Source organism: Mesoplodon bidens (assembly GCF_964165515.1).
Source record: "Mesoplodon bidens genome assembly, chromosome: 12".
Taxonomy (NCBI): Eukaryota; Metazoa; Chordata; class Mammalia; order Artiodactyla; family Ziphiidae; genus Mesoplodon; species Mesoplodon bidens.
Window position 1 is genome coordinate 59,104,242 of NC_138168.1, and position 22,847 is coordinate 59,127,088.

A 22,847-nucleotide genomic window follows, 5' to 3' on the forward strand; every position below is an offset into this window, starting at 1 on the left:
CTCTCTCTGGTGGACTTGCATTCTTTCAGAATTCTTCGGCACCTAATTACAAGTAAAGCAAAGTATAAAGCAGTTAGAAGCGGCGGAACTGCAGCTCCCCAAACACAGGAGAAGGTAGGCAACCTGCGGCGTGCGTCAGGAACGGGGCGTGGGGAACTAGGGCGGAGCTGGGCTGGCGCTAGCTCATGGGTGCGCGGCGCTGCTTCCGCATCGCGCGGCCCCGCCCCCGCGACGCTACCGGCGGTCACGTGACGGCCGCGCGCGCGTCCCCGGCCGCTGCGGGTTCCGAGGCCGAAGAGAAAAGACTGCGAGGCGACCGCGGCTGTGGCCACAGAGGTGCGAGTAGGGGCGAAGCCCACTCGAGGGGCAGGGTGAAAGTTAGCCGCTCCGGGATTCTAACTCGGGGAGAGAAGTGATGGCCCGCGGTGTCACCTCCAACGGCGACGCGCTCTGGGTCGGCCCTGCGCTCCGGGCCTGAGAGGGGCGGCGGCGGCGGGGTCAGGGGCCGATACGTAGGTGGACGCCCTTGGGCCGGCGGGACCGCGGCTGTTGCGCCGAGCCGGGGTGGGACAGCTCAGCCCTTTCCGTCGCTCCTAGCTTGGCTGCTGTCGCAGGCAAGAAGACGGTGACGGGCTCTGCGTTGCCTGGGGCTGCCGCAGAGCCTGCCCTGGGCGACAGCCCGGAGCTGGTCACGGTCCGGGTGCGAGAGGCGGAGCAGCGGCCATTACTGCGCAGCCTCTTCCGCCGGGGTCCTCGTCGCTGCCTTTGGTGGCAGCCAGGTCCCTCTCCTCTCCCCTCATCGGTGGTGTCAGGCCTCTACACGGGGACTTTTGGCCTCAAGATTTAGGGGCGGCAATGGTTTGAGGGGTATCCTACTCGCAGTTTCCCGTGCGGAGGCCTCTACCCGGGCCTTGGGTCAGGGCGTAGAGTTCCTGCATTTTGTCTTTTTCCGGAGTGTCTTTGGCTTCTTTCTCTTCCCTCTTTCCCTCCTCCTCCTGTTCAGTTTCTGGGTATTGCCTAATATGACGAGCAGTCCCTCGCCTTGCTCTCGTTAAGCCCAGCTCTGTTATTAAAGCATCAGAATCATTAAGAGATCTCTCAATACCCGTTGAGCCTCCAAAAACCTTGGTGCATCTTAACAGCGGAGGCTGTTGCTTTGTTCTTCTGGTTGCTGGGTGCGGAATTCTCTCCCTACCCCCCATCCCGACTGAAAGAGTACGGGTCTTATATCGTTGCCGCTGTTTTATTTCCGTGGGCATCTAGAGAAAGGCTGAAAAATTGTTTTGAGTTTACACACTTCTGGCAACTAGATCTTTTCCCCTTGATAGCGCTTTTAATATGTTTTTCTTTTCCCTAAGTGCCATTTTAGTGAGCACTTATTTCTCAAGTTTCTAAAGTACGTACATTTTGTTTGTTAAGTAATATTTTGTTTATTAAGTAATATTAAAACTGTGGAATTGAGAGAAGAAAGCCCAGAAATGATAGAAAAACGCATTGTCTTTGGATGATTGACATTTCAGGTACCCCTCCAATGTGTGTACTTTTAAAATAGAATTTGAAAGTATGACATTGGCGTTAAAAGCAGTATATACTTACGGAAACTGGAAGACTTAAAACTGTTTTTGTTTTTTTAGTAAGTGAATCTATATTTAGACTTTTAAAAGACGTGTCATATAGGACACAGGAGGAAAATGACCTGCACAAATAACAGGATTTATGATGTTGGCTTTGCTGTTTTTGTGACCAGCAAATACTGTTTGTGTTGAATGTCTGGGAGTGCTCTAAAAATCATGAAAATACGTCAAGTAATCCAATTTTAAAGAGCAAACCGGAAAAGTGAAAAACCACTTTAGAAATAGATTTTGGATGTGTTTGTTTTAGCTTGTACATCTTAAATTGGAGCATTTTGTTAAGCCGAATCTTTGATTTAGAATTTATGTTTCAAGTGGGCCAGTGTAAATTGTGGGCAAAATGAAAATAATGGTAAACATTTGTAGGATTTGGTTATTTACTCGTTGTTAAAAACTTGGTAGAATTATAATCATCAGGAAAACTGTTTTTCCAAATAGCTGATCATTAGACAAGCGGAAGAAAAAAAGAATTTTTTTTTTTTTTTAGGAGACATGTGTCAACTGGTAAAGTATTTTGTTTTTGAGTTGTCACAAGGATAGGGCAGGTTTTTTTTTTTTTTGAAAGGATCTAAAAATGATTTCTTGACTTAGTAGAAGAAAAAGATAGTATTAAATTTTTTCTTTTCACAATATTGATCTGCATAGAGAATATTTTCTCATGTATTAGCAATTTACTAGCATAAAACACCTGACACACTGTCAGTTGGGTATTTGAATGTTTTTTCCCCCCAGTGTTAGTAACAGAAGGTGAACCTTTTCCATCCTCTTGCCTGGTTTTTGATTGTGCCTAAGGAACCTGATTTTGTCTGACCAGCTGGATTAGAAACTGTCTTTGTGGGTATGGAATCCATCTTATTTACATTCTGCTACAACCACTTGTGCTATTTATGGACTGTTGAGTGTTCATGGCTTATTACCCTTTGAGTTAGTTAAAACAAAACCCGTTGTTAAATCGTATTAATTAAAGTATTTAGAATTATGGACGTGTAGAGTAGGGTGAAATAACTAAGACATGGGAGTTGTGACTTGACCAAGGTCACACAGATAATTAGCAGCAGAGCTTTTCTTATTTACAAAATGGTTGCAGGCTATGCAACTTCTGGTTATGTGATTAAAAGAAAGTATTTGTTCACATTCACATTTAATGTTTTGTTAAAATAAAATGCAAAGCCCACCTTTTTGGGTGGAAAATATAAAGATTTAATTCTTGGGTATGAAGATTGTGAAGCCCGGAGATTGTCATACAGTAATGTTTTTTATGGGAAGTGTTAAACGCAGTGGTGGAAATAATTCTTTAACATAGAATACTGTAAAATATTGAACCCCATTTAGTTGAAATGAGTTTTGACCGAAGACTTCTGTCTCCCAGTATGACGTGTGCTTTCTGTAAGCTGAGTTTTAGCAGATGAGAAGGAAAGCTAAAAATGGAAACATTAGGGCATTTAGTTACATCTCTCAATTTGGGACTCTTTCTTAAGAAATATTAAGATGTATCTGCTAAATTACACCCGATCTCTCTCTCTCTCTGTTCCTTCTTTTACTGGTCCTTGCTTTTTTTTCTTTTTTCTTTTTTGACTTTGTATACCAAAAGTTGTAAGATTTGTAGTATTTTTCTTTTCTGGCACTGATATGTTTTATATAGAACATTTCCTGTTTTGTGTATTTTGAATAAAGAGTAAGGACTATTTTATTAAACATTAGCTGTTAGTATAATTGGAAAAATACAGGAAATCTTTAGGTCTTTGTAATTTGATATTTTAACTGTTACATGCTTATCTTTTTCTTTGATGAGTTCTTTAAAAAAAGATAATCATTTATTTGAATCTGTAATCTAAAAAACACCTTTTTTTTTGACTCCATGACTGACTTGAAAAGTAGACTTGTAATTAAGCCTATTTTCAAAGATAACAGTAGGTGCAAATAATAGGAGCATGAATTTGTTGAGTGGTCACAAATTATAAATAATACAATATTCATTTTCAGTTATACTTAATTGGTTGAATGGGTAAATGATTTAAATTAACTGATACTCTCTAATCTCTTTTATATATTTTTAAATTCAGTCTGCCACTTTTTTTCTTTAGAATTGTTAAGGGGCAGAAATATCTCATTTAGTTTCATATGTTTTCTCTTTCTATGTTACCTTCTTAATGGTTCATTTCTGTATAAGTTTGCACCTTAAGAAGGAACCTTAACCCATTAGCTAATTGGTATTTGCATGTCAAAATATTGTGGTAAATTTTACTGTAATAATTCATAAATTGTGTTGACTTTGGTCATAATTTACAAATCATTCATTGCAGAAGGAATTATGTATGTTTGCCAAATTAATTCTGGCCTGTACTTAGAATTATACTATTCTTTTATCTTTGGTTGAAAGTAAAAGCGTCCCCCTCCCTCCATTAAAGAAAAAAATATTCGGTTTCAAGTGTAGAAGTTTTCTGAGGGCTACTTTACATGACTGTTCTGAATATTACTGATATATGCCATACCCTGTGTTGTGCCCATTGGCATTGTAATTCTCAGAGGCTAGAGTTGATGGATCTATTTGGTAGAATTAGGACTAGCTAAACCAGTCAGTTTTGATCACAGCAAAATATGCAATTTTTTTTCATCTGTGCCAGCAAAGATGTGAGTAAAGTAACATGGAGTTCATTTTCTTTATTCAACAATTCTTGTAGTAAATTGCCAGTTTTGTGTTGGAAAAAACCTGTTGGTATGCAAGACATTCTAAACCTGCATTACCAGTCTGGTAGCCACTAGCCACATGGAGCTATTGAGCAAACTATGTGGCTAGTCTGAATTGAGTTGTGCTATAAGTAAAATACACACTAGATTTCAAAGAGTGTACACACACACACACACACACACACGAGTGTAAAATAGCACATTAATAATTTATATTAAATAACCTGTGGAAATGATAATGTTTAGAATATATTGGGTTAAATAAAATATATTCTTTAAATTAAATCTGCCTGTTTTCTTATTATTGTTAATGTGGCTAATAGAAAGTGTGAACTTACATATGTGGCTTGCATCATCTTTCTATTAGATAATGCTATTCTAGACCTTTTCTTTGAGATACAGCACATTGAGGAAAATATTTTTTTAAAGATATACTTGAGCTTGAATCTCATCTCCCAGTATTGATAGTTTTGTGATTTGGGGTTAAATCCTTGTGGGCTTGGGTTTCCTCATTTATAAAATTTCTCACAGAGTCATTTTGAGGATTCAATGATGTAATGGGTCTACTAGTGCTTCCTGAACTTTAATATGCATATGAAATACCTGAGATCTGATTCTCTTGGTAGGGGGTGGGGCTTCAGATATTTTGTCTGTAAGGAACTCCCAGGTAATGCTGATGTTGCTAGTTGAGGACCACAGTTGTCATAGCTAGGATCTAGATGACTACATAGGTTTTAGTTCATTTTCCTCCCCTCAACATAATCCATTTAGAGTCAGCTTTGAAATTTAGCCGTGGGATACAGGAATTGGAAAAGTCCCCGTAGCTTGCAAGATTTACTAAAATTGGTTTTATTCCTAGATTTTTATGTGCATTCTGTAGAATTCATTGCCAGTGAATAAAGCTGGATAAATGATGTACTTGTCAAAAGATATAAAGATGGCATGAATTTTATATTTGTAAATGTAGTAACTCCCTCTGTTAGATTTTAAGTTGTTTAAAGAAAGGATTAGAGCTTAGATATCTTTATGTCTTTTGTGGTTGGGTGCCTATTCACAATTAGAATGCAAATGTTGTGTTATGTTAGTAAATAAATTTAGTTTTTCAGTCATCCAAGAAATACCAGTTCAAGTTGTCAACAACTGATTGGCAGTTTACTGGCCGCTTAGAGATATAAATAGTCCTTGTCTTCAGGGGGCTCATGGTTTACTAGAAGAGTCAGAAGCGAACAGATGATTGCAGTGCATATGATAAATTCAGTAATAGAAGAATTACAAAATAGAGGGGAGGGAACAGTTTTTTGGAGGTAGTCAGAGAAAGGTAGTAGCATTCTTTTTAGCCTTAAAAGAGGGAGACTATACCAGGCAGGAGGAAATACAGAACTACAAAGGGAAGTTTGGAGAACTGAGTAATTAGGTGTAAGTAGAGTATTAATTTGTGAGAGAGAAATAAGACTAGAGAGTTATTTAGGTTTCAGGTCTTTAAGGCTTTTGAATATTGTCTTAAGGAGCTTTACCTTTGTCGTATAGGCTGGAGAGCCCGTATAGGGCTTCGCGTATGGAAGGCTTCATTTTTCTTTTTAAGTCTATCACACTCAGAGACTTGGTGAATAAATTTAAGGGGTGATACTGAAGCAAGATAATCAGGCTGAACAGTAGTCCAGGAGAGAGAGGATAAAAGTCTAAACTAGGGGACTAGCAATGGCAAGAGAATGGAGGATAGATTCCAAAGGTGTTCGGGATGAAAGTTGACAGAATTTGGTGTGATGTGTTGGGAGGAGAATGAGAAAAAGGATTTTGTTTTTCTCTGTCAGCACTCATTGGTTAAGGCATGGAAGCTGAGATGTCACATTGTATGATATATGCAGAGATGGGGGTGTGTAGAGTATGTGTAGATGAGAGACAGAGATATGAGAGAACCAAGCATTCTCTTAAGAAGTTAAAATGGTTGGGCTCCAGATTGGGCAGGAAAGGAAATGAGATCAGGTATTGGAGAAAGGAAAGTAGGTGGTCAAGAGACTGGAGGGCCCCTTGAAATTAAAGGGTGGGTGTGGGAATGAATAAGTGAGCCGAAAGGACCGGAGCTTGTGATCTGAGAGTGAGATTAAGATTCTAGAGAGGCAGTAGTTTTAGGAGACATCTAGTTCCAAATGTGGCCGTCATTTTTTTTGGGGGGGAGGGGGGTGATGAAGTTCATTGAATTTAGGATTTTAGGAATTGAAAAACAAGGACAGTGTTTCTCAAATTGTATTCGATGGACTACCTGCATCAGCATCACTTGAGGTGAGATTCCTGGGCTGAAACCCATCTCTACTGGCCTACAGTATCTCGGGTTAGAGCCTGAGAATGTGTATTTCTAACAAGCCACCTCTGTGGGGCAAGTTCAGGAACCTCTGAGTTAGGTGTTGAATGGTTTATTCTCAAGGATATTTAAATAGGTTCATAGTGAGATGTCAGGAGATAAGATGAATAGGATGACCAGTAATGAGTAGATTAAGTCAGTACCTTATAAGGGTTAAGAGAGAATAGCTATAGGGGATTATAGCCAATGGTTGGAGACTTCAAAGAATAAGTGGGGGGGTTTTGTTTGTTTTTAAGAGTAATGATGTTAGAATAGTAGAGTGTTTCTTACTGTCCTGTGTGTGAAACTGGACAGTTTCTATTTTGAGTAGGCTACAGGAGGGAAGTGAATGATGGAGTATTCTTTGGTGCCATTGAAGTTGTAGGCTCTTGGAGGGTAAAGTGAAAGCGCTGTGGGGGAAAGTCAGGACAGTGGAGTCCTTCTCATGTAAAGACTAAGTTCTAAAGTCAGAGTAAAACAAAAAGTCAAGTTGTTTAGAAACCCTTTCTAGTCAGTTACTTTTGAAAGTTCTCCAGTTTTGAAACAGATTGCATACTGTTTGGTCTGTTAAACATTTGGTGAGATAGGCTGGCTTGTACTTAAAGGCCATATATCGTCTTAAAAATCTTTAAATACTAAAATTACAAATTTTTTAGGGAGATGGATTCCCACACTGAGTGGCACATGGAACTGAAAGAGTATTTGTCTCTCCTGTCTTGTGGTTACTGTGAAGCCCCTCATCTCTTTCGTCATCATGTATGCCTGATTCTGATTTCTGTGTGGTAAAATGAGCCTCCTACAGTGGGCATGATGAAGTGGAAGGAGGAAATACTAAATGAGAAGAAAGAGGATTAATGGCTGAGATGATGCTTTAGTTGGTGACTCTGGACCTCCTGGACAACAGGCATCTTGAGAGAAGGTTGGCTTAAACTTGGACATACGTATAAATACCAGGAGGTCCTAGTTAATGTGATGATGACCTTGCCTTCCCATACATTACCTTCTTGTAGGAAGGCAGTGGCTATGGAATACATTCCATGTGGGCTACTTTGTCCATAAAGAACTTGTTTCACTTAAATTTTTTTTCTTGTGGTAAAATATATCAGTTGGCCATAGATGGGTTTATTTCTGGACTCTCTCTTCTGTTGGTATCTTTGTCTATCCTTATGCCAGTACCATCCTGTCTTGATTACTATAGATGTGTAGTAAGTTTTGAAATCGAGAAGCTTGAACTCACCGACTTTGTTCTTTTTCAAGATTATTTTGGCTATTTGGGGCCCCTCACAATTCCATATGAATCTGAGGATTTGTTTCTTCATTTCTGAAAAAAAGACTCTTGGAATTTTGATAAGAATTATGTTTAATCTGTAGATCACTTTGGATAGCTCTGTCATCTTCATAGTCTTCCAATCCATGAACACCAGTTGTCTTTCCATTATTTAACTCTTCTTTAATTTCTTTCAGCAGTGCTTTGTAGTTTTCAGTGTACAGGTCTTTCACCTCCTTGGTTAAGTTGATTTCTAGGTATTTCATTCTTTTAGATGCTATTATAAATGGAATTGCTTTCTTGATTTCCTGTTTGAATTGTTGACTGCTAGGTACAGAAACAGAACTGACTTTTTTGTGCATTGAACTTATAACAAACTGCAACTTTTCTGAATTTGTTTATTAGCTTTAATAGCTTTCTTGGGGATTCTCCAGAATTTTCTATATAGAGAATAGAGAAAAATTTTACTGTCTCTGCAAATAGTTAATGGTTTTACTTCTTCCTTACCAATTTGTATGCTTTTCATATCTTTTTCTGGTCTAATTGCTCTGGCTAGAACTTCCAGTAAAGTGTTGAATAGCAGTGGTGAAAGCAGGCATCCTTGTCTTGAAATTTTTCCACTTTTGAGATAAAATTTGCCAGTGAATTTTGTTAAATGAAGAATCATACATAATTGACTGAAATTAATTTTTAATGTTGTTGATCTTAGTCTGTAGAGAAGTTGATGTTGAAATTTTTCTTTTGCAGCACAGGATGATCCAGCAATGGAGGAGAAAATATTGCAAACTGGCTGATTGCTCGTGAAGATGATGTTTTATTTTTGTGACAGACATCTGTGGGATCTGTAATAGAAATGTAAGTATGACATTATGTTTGTTCCAAAGCTGCAGTAAATTAACTGGACTGGTATAAAATGTAATAAATCAAGTATCTGTCATAGTTAGTTTTAATTATACAAAATGAGCATTTTATATAGACTTTTAGATCTTTGAGTTGAAAATTTTATTCACATTAAATTATTATTAATGTAGATTTCTTAAAAAAATCTCTTCATAGGGAAAAATCTCTATTAAAAAGTGGAACTGAAGACAGAGAAATTTGCTCATAGAAGGCTAAAAAAAAAAAAACTGGAAAGATCTCCAGGTCTTCTAGGTTCTACTTTTTCTTTACATAGTAATTTACTTAAATAACCAACCTAAGGAGATAATATCAGCCTTTATAAATAAGAAAGACTTATGGGTTATAAAACACTAGTTATTAAAAACATGTTTCACTAAATTAAATAGGTTTTTTTAATTAATTGGTTTTTTTAACAAGTTAGTACATGCATTTTAATTCCTATTGGAGTCACTGTAGTCCCCAGTTTTACTAGTTCTGTTTTCCTGTCAGTTTCTCTTTCTGAAGTATGCTTTAAAATGTTACTACTACCTTGATCTTGCCCATATTGAACTTCATTCTGTTATTGATGAAACTTTTTCACACAATGAACATCATATTTCTGTCTTCCAAGTTGATGTGAAAAATATCCAACTTGAGTCACTCATGAAAAATGCAGTGAACACTTTACTTTTACAGTTTGGTGATAACAGTGTTTAATATACTTGACCAGAGAGTGACCCTTATAGATACTATTTCACATGTTCTCCCAGTTTGACATATAACTATTGTTATCTACTTTTCCAATATGGTGCTTTGATTATATATTCCCATTAAAAGTATGACCATGTCATTCTTAGTCAGTGTTGAGAATTTGATAAAAGACAATTGAAACCAGTAAGCATTTTTCTTTAAAATTGGGACAAATATATTTTTTATTTAACCCTGTTCATGTATTATCTATCTATATACATATGTATATTTTTTAATCCTGTAGGTCAGATAGTCTGACCATCAGACTATCATGGCCATCAAGGAACTAGACTGTGGTGTAGTCAGTAAGACACATACGTAATTAATAATTATATAGTGGAAGAAATACTATATTGAGGCAACAATAAAATGCTTTCAGAACTGAGAGGATTTATTCCATCTGAAGGGTTCAGAGTGAACAGGGAGCTTTTGGTTTGGTCTTAAAGAATGAATAGAATTTTAACAGTCTGAGGAAACTAGGAATTATTTTTTAAGCCAAGGGAATGGGGAAGGGCACAGCTGTCTAAATATCAAGGTATCTTAGGGGAGTCGGGGAGCAGTCCTATGTGTGAAGGTGGAGTGGGAAATAGAGACTTCACAGGGAATGAGTGTTTATTTAGTGCTTACTTATTGCCAGGTGCTTACTGGGTATTTTACTTGGATTATTGAATTCAGTCACAAGATAGTAGTAGCCTTATTTACTGATGAAGAAACAGAGATGAAGTCATTTTCCCTGGGTCAGTGTTTACCAAATATCTCTGAGAATAATCTACTAGAACACTTGTTGAAAACTGAGTTTTAGACTCTAACCCAGATGTGTCCAGATTTCCAGGAGAGAGCACACCAGCTAATTCTTATCTTTAGAGAAGTTTGGGAAACACTATTCTAGGTCAACAGTAAGAATAAATGATAGACTTTAAGTCTGTTTCACTCTGAAGGCTATGTCAGTGTAATTGAAAGCTAGTGCTTAGGAATTTCTATGAGATTATGTAGGCAATAGAAAACTATTGAAGACTGAGTGGAGGGGAGACTAATTAGACATAATTGAACTGAGGAAAGATGAAGAAGAAGGGACTGAGGTCAGGAAGGCCACTTGGGAGGTCAGTATTTTGTACAAGAGTGTGTCCAAGAGGCCAGAATTAAGGTCACAGCTTTAAAGGGAACACATTCTAAAGAAGTTTCTGTTGCAGAAAAGCAAAGTGGCCAAGGAATAGGGGAGCACTGAGGATGACTCCCAAGTTTTATCCAAGATAGAGACCAAAGGAAGAGGGTGTAGGTTTAGGGGAACAGATAATTTTGGTTTTATTAATGTTTGATTTCAGGTGACTGGAGAATATTGAGGTAGACTTTTTGAATACAGAATTGGAAATACAAACTTTAGGTATCCAGAACAGTTCTGGATATTAGATTTGGGGACTCATGGGGGTTTATATATATATACTATATATCTACTGAGTATTCCAAACTAATACATCTATATAAGTTTGGAATATTCAGTAGATGGTCTAGGCGTAGAATGTAGTATGAAAATTTGGTCACCCACAGAGCACCTGTGAGGAATACTGGTATTTAAGGGAAGCTAAAGAAGGTAGAAAAAAAATGATACAGAAAGGAGAATTAGGAGAGAGTACCATCATGGAAATGAATAATATAAATTTTTAGAAAGAGAGTCGATGGTTAATAATATCATTTAGTGCAATGTGATCGAATAGATCAGACTGAAAGAGGTCATTAGACTTAGCATGTTAGTTGATTTTGAAATTTAGGGATGGAGAATATTAATCGAAATCTTGGAGGAATTGGGATGGTTTAGCTTTGAAAACTAGCAGTACCCCATCCTGGGCCAAGAGGAATGATGATGAGGTAGAGTGAAGATAAAAATAAATTTTGAGGAGTCATTCATACCTAACTTCTTAATAAGGGAGTCCAGAATATCTCTTTACTAAGAGGTTGGAGAAGTTTTGTAATAATCTTTGTTGGGAGTAGGGAAAGAAAGATGTCTTAGCTGAGTAAAAAGTAATTGATAGCAGGCTTGATGGATTCTGGGAATCAAAATAGCTAATCATTGTATGGTGCTCACAATTTTTGCACCATATATTTCACTACAAATATAGAAATTTTCATAAGTTGAAGAGTAACTTTTGTAAGTTCTCTCCTTGCTTGACCCTTCTTTTTTTGCAAATGTCTCCCCTTGTGGCTTTTGAGGTGGCAGTCTTACTTTATTCCCCATTCCTCTCTGACCGTTCCTCCCATCCTTTGCCTCACTTATAAATGTTGGAGTAATCCAAGGTTCTATCGTTGGCCCTTTTTTTGTGTGTGCTCTCTCTACAGGTTTAATTTGGGCATTTGTACATTTTCATGTCCCAAGAACCATGTATGTGTTGGTGACTCATGAGACTTCTTTCTGCTTAGATTTCTTCAGAGCACCTATCTAGTAAACTCAACTGTCATCTACCTGTCTTCATCTGAAGACTTTATAAATATCTCAAAGTCATTGTGTCAACTCGCCTCAAGTTCTGAATCTTGATGAATGATGCCATCATCCATCAGTAACTAAATGCTTTCATTTCTGTTTCCTTGGTATTTCTTATATTCTATTGTTGGAACCTTACATCTTCCCCCTCCAATTATCTTATACCTGGATTACTATAAATTTTAGTTTCCTTTTAGCCCCATGACATCAAGTCTTCCTCCAAACTCCTGTCCAAATGGTCCTGGTAAACTACTAAACTGACTGTCACTTCCTAACATAAAACCTTTCAGTGAATTCCTGTTGCCTTCTTAAGGGTTCATATATGGACCAGCTTCATAGAGATCCTTGAACTCCTTGACGTTATATGTAAGATTTCCTTAATAAGACTGTGACCTAAAAATGTTTAAGAACCATTTGTATTTAAAATAAGTGTTTAAACTTACTAAGCGTAATGTACAAGGTCTTTGCAATACTTCTTGCATAGTACATTTCATCCATTCAAAATGTATCTATCCCCTCCCTGCTAGTTACTGGGGAGTACAAAGGAAGAAATGGTATCTGTTACACTTATCAGAAACCATTAGGTAATGTAGTGTTCTTTAACTCTGATGGCAGGTTTTATTATCCATTTCTCTGCTAGCGCCATGGGCATGGTAGATGCTCAGACACTTTCTCTGTTCAAAACTGAAAAGGAGGGCTTCCCTGGTGGTGGTGCAGTGGTTGGGAGTCCGCCTCCCGATGCAGGGGACACGGGTTCGTGCCCCGGTCCAGGAAGATCCCACATGCCATGGGGCGGCTGGGCCCATGAGCCATGGCTGCTGAGCCTGCGCGTCCGGAGCCTGTGCTCCACAACGGGAGAGGCCACAGCAGTGAGAGAGGCCTGCATACCACACACACACACAAAAAAACTGAAAAGGTGTAAGGAGAAATACATGACAGCTCTTGCAGCAGGTGATAAAAATGTCATTCCTTTATCTGTCTGTGTAGTTTCTTAGTAACTTCCTGAAGTCTTTTCTAAAATTATTGATGGTGGTTCTTATATTTGGATAGTCATGATTATTTTAGAGGCATTCTGTAACAGTTAAGGGTAAAGACTATGAAGTCAGATCACCTGGATTATGAAACCTAGATTTGAGACTGGCTCCATCACTTAATGAACTGTGGCTTTGGGTATTTCTTCACCTGAACTTTCTGTACCTCAGTTTCCTCATCTGTAAAATAAGGAAAACAGTGGACCCATTTCGTAGGGTGATAAGAGGATTAGATATAAAGTGCTTTGCAAAGTATCTGCCACATATTATGCAATCAGTAGATGTTAGTTGTTATATTTTAATGTAATAAGATATGCATCAGCAGACATCCAACAGAAATCAAACACCCACCAATTACAACACACTGTACAATAGGAAAAGTTAAGAATTTTGTCTTAAGGACTTAGGAATGGTCATTGTTAAAATTAAAATTTTAATGTTATATTTTTAACTTGTATTAAACCTCAAACTCTTTATATTCCAGCAGAACTAAAGATTTGAGGAATTTTTTTCTTTTAAAAAATAGTCAAAATTTTGGGAAGGAAGATGACATTCTTTTTTGGTCTGCACAAAGATGTTGCAGTACCTTATTCTTTATTCCCTTTTTTATGTTTTTAATTGGATTCTGAGCCCAGACTTAAAAATCTGACTTTTAATACTTGTAGTTTTTATTGCTGGCAGAAATTTCTTCAATACTATGTAAGCTAAAAGGTCTTTTTAATTTATAGTAATTTTACCTTTCTTTTGACTAATGAAATGTCTTTAAGAAGATAAAACAAAATCTGAATACTTGGAGATTTCCACTAAATCTGCCCATATCCCTCTATATTTGGTCTTGTTGAAGAGAGAAGCCTTACTAGCATTAATAGATGTTTGTCTTCCAGAAATATTTTACATAGTTTAGAAGAAGAATGGGATTTATGCTTAAAAGTCATAATATCACATTAAGAGTTCAGTTAGTAAAAAAGTCTTGGAAAATGAGTGAAACATTTACTGTGTTCTTCAGCAGAGTTGGACTAACGTCATTCCAAATTTCTACATATTATTCTTAATTTAGTAACCAGGAAATAAATTCCCATTTTCAAAATGATCTCTGAAGTTTCCTGAGACATTTATTAGTTAGGGAATACCTCTCTTTGATTAGCATTCTCTTTATCAAATCCTTGCTCTACAAAAAGGAAAGGAAAAAAAGCATTTCTTACACATCAGTATGATCCTCTGAACATATTCAGTCTCCAACCTATTTGAAGGTCATTGAAACTATGCAAAGAAAAAAATCTGTTTTGTAGACTAGATTAAAATGGTAATGAAAATTACCTTGAAGTGTGTCTATAGATAGGCAGGCTAGTGGTTTGGGTTGCTTTGTCTCTATCTTGTTAAATATCTTAATGGTATCTTGTCCACTGTATGTGCCTCATCCAGAGTTATGTAAAAAGTATAAGTTCTCTCCGTGTCTTAGTTGGTGATAGACTAGGAGTGTATTTGGTGGGCTAAACAGAATCAGAATTTGATGTTTGCTACGGCAAATTGATAGTTGAAAGTGCTTTAGGTGAATGAAACTTTAACTATCTTGTTTCTCTCTGTTTTCTGATGAAGTTTATTCAATTTTACTTCATTCTAATGAGGGAACCAAAATACCTGCCCCAAAAGAATTGTTTTGCCTTTCTAAATAAGCATGTTGCTTTCACAGTTCATGTCTTCCCCTGGGATGGCTGTAATTGCTTTTTTTAGTTTGTTAATTATATGTTTATGTTTATTTGTGCATGCAAGAGTAAGAGTCATATAAAATATTGATCATATTAAACAGGATGGAGAGTGATGTTTCTAGGTTGAAAACTTTCTTTTTTGTAGATAACTGCATCTAATGGAAGATCGACTTTTGGGGTTAATTTTACTTAAATACAACAGGGTTTGGGATTATGTATCTTTTAAAAGTATGGCGTTCATCCAAGTTGCACTGTTGGATATTTTATTTACATTTTACTAGACATTTTCTTTTTAAAATTTTAAATTTATTGGCCTGTCCTTTGCCCAGAAGGTACCTAGATAGTTTAGGATATGGACTTATTGTATATGAGGTGTTGCTATTGTTTTTTCAAAGTACTGATGAGCATTAGCCCATTTCAACATTTTGTCTTCCGAATAGAATCAAACATCTCTCTTACTCAGTTAAATTATTACTTGTGGATGGAGGGCTTCCTTATTTTCTTTTTCTTTCTTGGGCTTCAAATAAATTTGGAGATTTAAAAAAAGAGTTTCAGGAATTTCATTGACAACTGATTTCTTTAACTTAAATTGAAAGGGATGAAAGAATATATGTACTAATTGTTCACCCTTTCTACAGCTGATTTTAGTTCTTTTTGTTATGAAAATGTTTAAAGTTATCCTGAGATTTAAATGTAGCGATAGAACCTGATGAATTAAAACTAGGTAGCCAGTGCCTTACAACTGTTTTCAGAGTTCCTTTCCTGAGCATAGCCTATATATAGCTTTTGCCAACAAACAGAAAAGTGAGAAGCTAAATTCAGTTAGCAAGTATTTATTATGTACTATGTGATGAGCATGTATTAGATATCTTAGAAAAGGGAATTTTGAGTCAAAACATGAATTTTTCCTGTTTTACTGATGAGAAAACTGAAGTCCCAGAAGCATGGTGTGTGAGATATTTTTTCTTTTAAATCTCTTAAAGATACATTGGGCACTGAGTATAGTATTTGGCCAAATTGAAAGTAGTGTACATAAACTGTTACCACAGTGTAAGATTACCTGGGACAGACAAAAGTATTCTGACTCTTTTGCTAAATGACAAATGAAATATGTGGTATTCTGTCTCTTGCCATTTTGGAAAGTACTTAGATTTTGTATTCAAGAAATACATATGAGTTTTTGAGAGCCTAACAAAATATTCTGTGTACAGCCAGTTCATTTTAGGGGAAATAGGTGGGGGATATTAATTGACCGGTTGAGAAGCATGGGCTTTCACTTTATAACTCAGATTGTTAAATTACGAAATCTTTGAAGGGACAAGTGTATCTCAAAATACTCTGAAGCTCCTGTAGTGCCTAACACATATTAAGAGATCATATTTGGTTGACTTAGAATTTACCATAGGTTAGGAAAAAGTTGTATTTTACTAGGTTCTGTAACTTAGTTTTTGGTAAAGGAGTTGATTGGAAATGAAATTAAAGGTTGAAAAAAAAAAGGATGGGAAATAAAGCATTTCATGGAGATCAGTTCTTTCCCTTGAGACTGTGTGTTGCTTCCTTTTCTAGATAAGTGCAGTCTTTTCAAAAACTTACTATCATTTTGAACCTTGCCTGTTGAGGAACCAAGGACACAGAAAAAGCAGTAAGAGAATGTATTTTTGTTTGATTAGATGTACTGTGATGAAAGCCTAAGAGATAAGTGTAAACATTTTTACTGACTATACCTTTTGTAACCATCGAACCCATTTTTGAGAGCTTGATCTTGGGAAAAAAGCAAATATCCTTATAGTGATTAAATTCTAAATATTCCGTATTTAAAATGATAGAACCAACTAGTAGAGAGAGATTGCCACTCACTTTAAGCAGCAGTTAATTAAGGGTTGCTAGTCTCTGTGAGGTCTTCACCTCCATTTCTCAGTCTTTCACTTATCACTCGTATACTCCCCCTTGTCATTTTCTCCCCCTTTAAAATATCTGTGGTTTCCTATTACTATGGGATTAAACCAAATCAGATGTTTCTTTAGCAGGGCACAATAAGGTTTTCAGGTTGGGCATCTGGTTACCCTTTCAGCTTAATTTCCTGCTGCTCCATTGCTTATGACTCAGTGCTTTTGCACGTCTCTGCCTTGAATCTCCTCCACTCCCCAGCCTCCTGCACCCCAAATTTTCTAACCTCTGTCTATCCTCTCATCTCTCTTATCATTGTTACTTTTAATAAGTATCCTAACACATTTCAGTTATTGCAGGAATCAGGTCACATTGTGAATATCTGCTTGTTTGCATGTACGTTTCCTTATTTAACAGAGTAGGTATGTGTCTTATTCATCTTTAGATCCATCAATACTCAGAATTGTATACGGACGATAGTAGTAGTTTAATAAATGTTTATCTGAATCAGTAAGATGGAAGTTCCAAATTTTTATGCCAGTGTTTAAGCTTTATACATCCAGTTTGACAAATCTTTTTTATTTTTTAATTTAATTTTTAAAATTTTTATTGGAGTTTAGTTGATTTACAGTGTTGTGTTAGTTTCAGGTGCATAACAAAGTGAATCAGTTATACATACACATATATCCACTATTTTTTTTTTAATTTTTTTCTCATAGAGGCCATTATAGAGCATTGAGTGGAGTTCCCTGTGCTATACAGCAGATTCCTATTAGTTACCTATTTTATATATAGTAGTGTGTATATGTTAGTCCCAGTCTCCCAGTTTATCCCTCAAACTTATGGTACCTTATCCCCTGGTAACCATAAGTTTGTTTTCTACACCTGTGACTCTACTTCTGTTTTGTAAATAAGTTCATTTGTACCCCCTTTTTTTTTTGGATTCCACATATAAGTGATATCATATGATATTTGTCTTTCTCTGTCTGACTTCACTCAGTATGACAATCTCTAGGTCCATCCATTTTGCCACAAATGACATTATTTTGTTCTTTTTTATGGCTAATATTCCACTGTATATATGTACCATATCTTCTATCCATTCCTCTGTTGATGGACACTTAGGTTGCTTCCATGTCCTGGCTATTGTAAATAGTGCTGCAGTGAACATCAGGGTGCATGTATCTTTTTGAATTATGGTTTTCTCTAGGTATATGCCCAGTAGTGGGATTGCTGGGTCGTGTGGTAGTTCTATTTTTAGTTTTTTAAGGAACCTCCATACTGTTCTCCATAGTGGCTGCACCAATTTACATTCCCACCAACAGTGTAGGAGGGTTCCCTTTTCTCCACACCCTCTCCAGCATTTATTGTTTGTAGATAGTTTGACAAATCTTTGGGGTTTTTTCCTCTCTCCTTTCTCTTCAGGGCAACTTCGGTATTCATGTCATTTTCTCCCGTGGTTATATGATTGTAACATTTGTTGAGCCCTTTTTTTTTTTTTTTTGCTGGGGTGGTTTCCCACCTAAGTTTTATGAACTCATGGAGGCTTTCTCAAGAGAGATATAAGATGGGTAGTAGTTTGTCCATGGTGGGGGGCATGAGAGGCAAGAAGTGAAGAAATATTCCATATAGAGAAAAGCTATTATTGGAGGGAGTAGCCACTGTGGCTGGAAGCCTGATCAAGGGGAAGTTTGATGTGAGATGAGGCTAGCGTGGGAGCTGGCATCCCGACCATGCAGGGCATATAGATCCTGGTCTTTAACCTAAAATCAACCTTTTAAAAAGGGGTAGGGCTGGACCCATTAAAAGGCATATGCAGTAATTTAATAAATAGTGTTTGCTTGGTGACTAGGGAAGGTTAGAGGTGGATAGTAGATGGATTTAGGGGATATTTAGGAGATAAAATATAAAACTTGCTGATTTTTTTGGTTGGGGAGGGGTTAGGAGAAAGACAGCTTCAATGATGGATTTCTGGCTTGAAAAGCAGATGAATAGAGGTGTCTCCAGAGGGGCATTTAGGGAGTAAGTAAATAAGGAGGAAGCAGATCATAAATTCAGTTTTTGTGCCTTGAAGACATCCAAGAAGAGATCTAAAATAGGCAATTAAAAGTATAGGTACAGGGCTGAAAGGAGAGACCTGGGCTGGTGATTGTCAACTTATGAGTCGGTAGCAGTTGAAGCCATGAATATAGATGAGATCGTCTTGAAAGAGTATAGCAAGAAGAGCATATATATGGTTTAGAAAGAGGCAGCAACAACAGAAAAGGCCATAAGAAGAGAGCGTTTCACAGAGGGGGAATGAAATGACTGGTTTAACCAGTGTTTTTAGATTATACAGCAGAGAAGGGGAATTTCTAGAATTTAAACTCTGGTATTGATTTCATATGGGCTCCTTGTCAAGTACCAAAAGTACATTAATACATGGCAATATTTGCAAAACTGCACCTAGTAGTATCCTAAAAGGCTACAAAATTTGTTACTTTCTGCAACTGTAACCTGAATTACTTTTAGCGATTTTCTGTTTCTCTACTTTCCAGACTGATTGTAAAAGTCTAGATGGGTTGTATTGATATATTTTAAAATCTTTGCATTTAGTTCTATCTTGTAAGTTCTGTGAATGAATAGAAATGGTATATTTATTTGAAATATGTACTTTGGTTGTATGTTTTTATTCTTGGCTTAACATTTGTGTGCCTCATTGCCCCCCGCAAGTAAAAATTAATACAAATCAAAAGATTTTTCTGTACAAGTTAGAGTTTTTTCTCTACTTTCATTTTTGTATCCCCATTGTCTAGGATGTGGCTTGCATGTAGCAGGTACTTAATGTTTTCTGAATTGTTGAATTAAGGTATTGGAAGAGTTAAAATAAGATTTTAATACTATATGTATTTTCTCTCATTTTCTCAGGATGGCTGGCTGTGGTGAAATTGATCACTCAATAAATATGCTTCCTACGAACAGGAAAGCAAATGAGTCCTGTTCTAATACTGCACCTTCTCTAACTGTCCCTGAATGTGCCATTTGTCTGCAAACATGTGTTCACCCAGTCAGTCTGCCTTGCAAGCATGTTTTCTGCTATCTATGTGTGAAGGGAGCGTCATGGCTTGGAAAGCGATGTGCCCTCTGTCGACAAGAAATTCCCGAGGATTTCCTTGATAAGCCAACCTTATTGTCACCAGAAGAACTCAAGGCAGCAAGTAGAGGAAATGGTGAATATGCATGGTATTATGAAGGAAGAAACGGGTGGTGGCAGTATGATGAGCGCACTAGCAGAGAGCTGGAAGATGCTTTTTCCAAAGGTAAAAAGAGCACCGAAATGTTAATTGCCGGGTTTCTGTATGTTGCCGATCTTGAAAATATGGTTCAATATAGGAGAAATGAACATGGACGTCGCAGGAAGATTAAGCGGGATATAATAGATATACCAAAGAAGGGAGTAGCCGGACTTAGGCTGGACTGTGATGCTAATACCGTAAACCTAGCAAGAGAGAGCTCTGCTGATGGAGCGGACAGTGTATCAGCACAGAGTGGAGCTTCTGTTCAGCCTCTAGCGTCTTCTTCTGTAAGGCCCCTGACGTCAGTAGATGGTCAGTTAACAAGCCCTGCAACACCATCCCCTGATGCAAGCACTTCTCTGGAAGACTCTTTTGCACATTTACAACTCGGTGGAGACAGCATAGCTGAAAGGAGTCATAGGGGGGAAGGAGAAGAAGATCATGAGTCACCATCTTCAGGCAGGGTACCAGCACCAGACACTTCCATTGAAGAGACCGAATCAGATGCCAGTAGTGATAGTGAGGATGGATCTGCGCTTGTTGCGCAACACTCCTTGACCCAACAGAGACTTTTGGTTCCTAATCCCAACCAGACAGTATCTGATCGATCTGATCTATCAGGAACTGATCGATCTGTGGCAGGGGGTGGAACAGTGGGTGTCAGTGTCAGATCCAGAAGGCCTGATGGACAGTGCACAGTAACTGAAGTTTAAGTAAGAAAGTTTTCAGATCCATGCTCAAGGTAAAAATGGTTATCTGTAAATTTCTGCCCACATAACATTATACTCATCCCTAGTAGTGCATTTTGGGAGTTGGGGTGGGAAGGGGTATGGTAAGGATAGACCTGTAATTAAAATGTCTAACATGTCTCTGTTGAGAAATTTATTTAATATAAGGAACTTGGGTGTTAATAGTTGAGAGCTGTTTAGTAATAACCCAGTTTTCTTGAGGTCTGTTTATAGTTTTTTTAAATATCTTCAGTTCTTTTGGCCAGCGTGTATTATCTGTGCATTAACGATCCTCATCTGACTCTTGCATTGTCATATTTTTCTGCATGGAATGACATAAAACCATTACTAAAATTTGGCACCTATGAGATGTCTGGGATCAGTATGAACAAGCAGCTTAATTAATGTGAGCATAGATGTGAATTTGGGGTTTTAAAATAGATGAATAACAACTATTTAATAGTAAAGTTACTGAAATGGAAATGTAAAGGAAACAGCTTATAACTTATGTTTCAGAATCTTGTCTGTAACACACTTCATGGCGTTCCCATAGGCTTTGCTGTCTAGTCCTTGTAGTTTGAGGTGTGTCTTGATCCACATTTTTCTTTTTGATTACAGACTTTATAATTTAATAAATACTAGAGTTTATCAAAAATAATCTGTCTCTTGTTTGAGTCTGGAAGGGGATGGAAACATTTGACATCTGTAGCCAAAAGGTGACTAAAAAGGGGGTGATTTGAATTGGTGGTATATTCAGCTTACATAGTCACCTGCTCAGAAAAGTTTGATTTCTTCATAGAGAATATTTAAACAGAGTCTACAGGGAATGTTCATGGAATAAATATGTATGGAAATAAACCTAAAGCCTGTGAGACTTAAAGGCCTTAAATAACTGATAGTAGAGACCGTGTATATATATTAGATTTTCTTTGCCAGTATTCATTAATGGCTAACCCTAATCTGAATTAAATGGCAGGCTTATTTTTAAACAGCATTAGTAGACACAAAGTGATTCAACACAAAATGTTGTACAATCTATATAGCAAGGTAGGAAGCATTGGGTTAACCTGGTAATCCAGAATTTGATTCTGAAGAAAAGTAACGTGAGTTTCTCTTCTGTATTTTCCTAAGTAAAACAGTAGGATCACGAAGCATACGCAAGTTGTCTTTAATATGATTTTTCAAAGGTGAGTTGAATGTTACAATAGCAAATATAAATTGTCACTACTTTTTAAATTTATTTTTTTACATATTTATTGGAGTATATATATAATTGCTTTCAATGTTGTTAGTTTCTGCTGTACAACAAAGTGAATCAGCTATATGTATACATATATCCCCATATCCCCTCCCTCTTAAGCCTCCCTCCCACCCTCCTTATCCCACCCCTCTAGGTGGTCACAAAGCATTGAGCTGATCTCCCTGTGCTATGCAGCAGCTTCCCACTAGCTAGCTAGCTATTTTACATTTGGTAGTGTATATATGTCAGTGCTACTTTCTTTGTCCCAGCTTCCCCTTTCCCCACTGCATCCTCAAGTCCATTCTCTACATCTGCGTCTTTATACCTGCCCTGCCACTAGGTTCATCAGTACCATTTTTTGAGATTCCGTACGTATGTGTTAGCATACGGTATTTGTTTTTCTTTCTGACTTACTTCACTGTATGACAGACTCTAGGTCCATCCTTTTACCTCTTGTTGTGATAGGTTAGAATTAGGACTTAATTCTTTGACTTACGTTTTTTAAAGTCTGTATTACTGAGATGATCATAAAAGTTTGAGTTGCACATTATTATTAACTTTACTTTTAAAAGATAGCTAGTTACAAAAGAAGAAACGCTAGCTACTTTTCAGAAAAAAATAGAAATCTGATGTAAAATGCAAACGTATGTCACAGGATGCTTCCTCGGTCTCTGCAGTCTTTGGCAGTTTTGATCACAGTTAAATTTGATTACTACGTAAACTACAGTACTTCTTAACTACTGGTTTGGAAATTCTAGAGCACACAAATGAACTGGCCAATTTTGTAGCTAGTAGACTTTCTATATGGTGGCTATCATTGTTTTGTAGATAATTTAAAATAGAAATCTAATAATTATTTAAAAGATCAAATAAATAAGGCCCAAATTTGTAGAGGGTTGAGGTGAGGAGCATCTTTATTTAAAAGAAGGGCTGTTACCCATGACTTCTTTACTC

General features: G+C 37.1%; 1 protein-coding gene across 4 annotated transcripts; it reads left to right on the forward strand.

The window, feature by feature from the left end:
* The first annotated feature begins 251 nt into the window (after positions 1–251).
* RNF146 (ring finger protein 146) lies at positions 252–21,302 on the forward strand. Of its 4 annotated transcripts, XM_081250596.1 has the most exons (4): positions 252–336; positions 8,672–8,779; positions 16,330–16,405; positions 19,558–21,302. In XM_081250596.1, the coding sequence occupies exon 4, from the start codon at positions 19,559–19,561 to the stop codon at positions 20,636–20,638; it is 1,080 nt and encodes a 359-aa protein (XP_081106722.1). In that variant the 5' UTR covers positions 252–336; positions 8,672–8,779; positions 16,330–16,405; position 19,558; the 3' UTR covers positions 20,639–21,302. The 4 variants fall into 4 exon arrangements, with proteins under 4 accessions (XP_081106722.1, XP_081106719.1, XP_081106721.1 ...); XM_081250593.1 differs by lacking the exon at positions 16,330–16,405 and having other exon boundaries at positions 8,677–8,779; XM_081250595.1 differs by lacking the exon at positions 16,330–16,405 and having other exon boundaries at positions 260–338.
* The last annotated feature ends 1,545 nt before the right edge of the window (positions 21,303–22,847 follow it).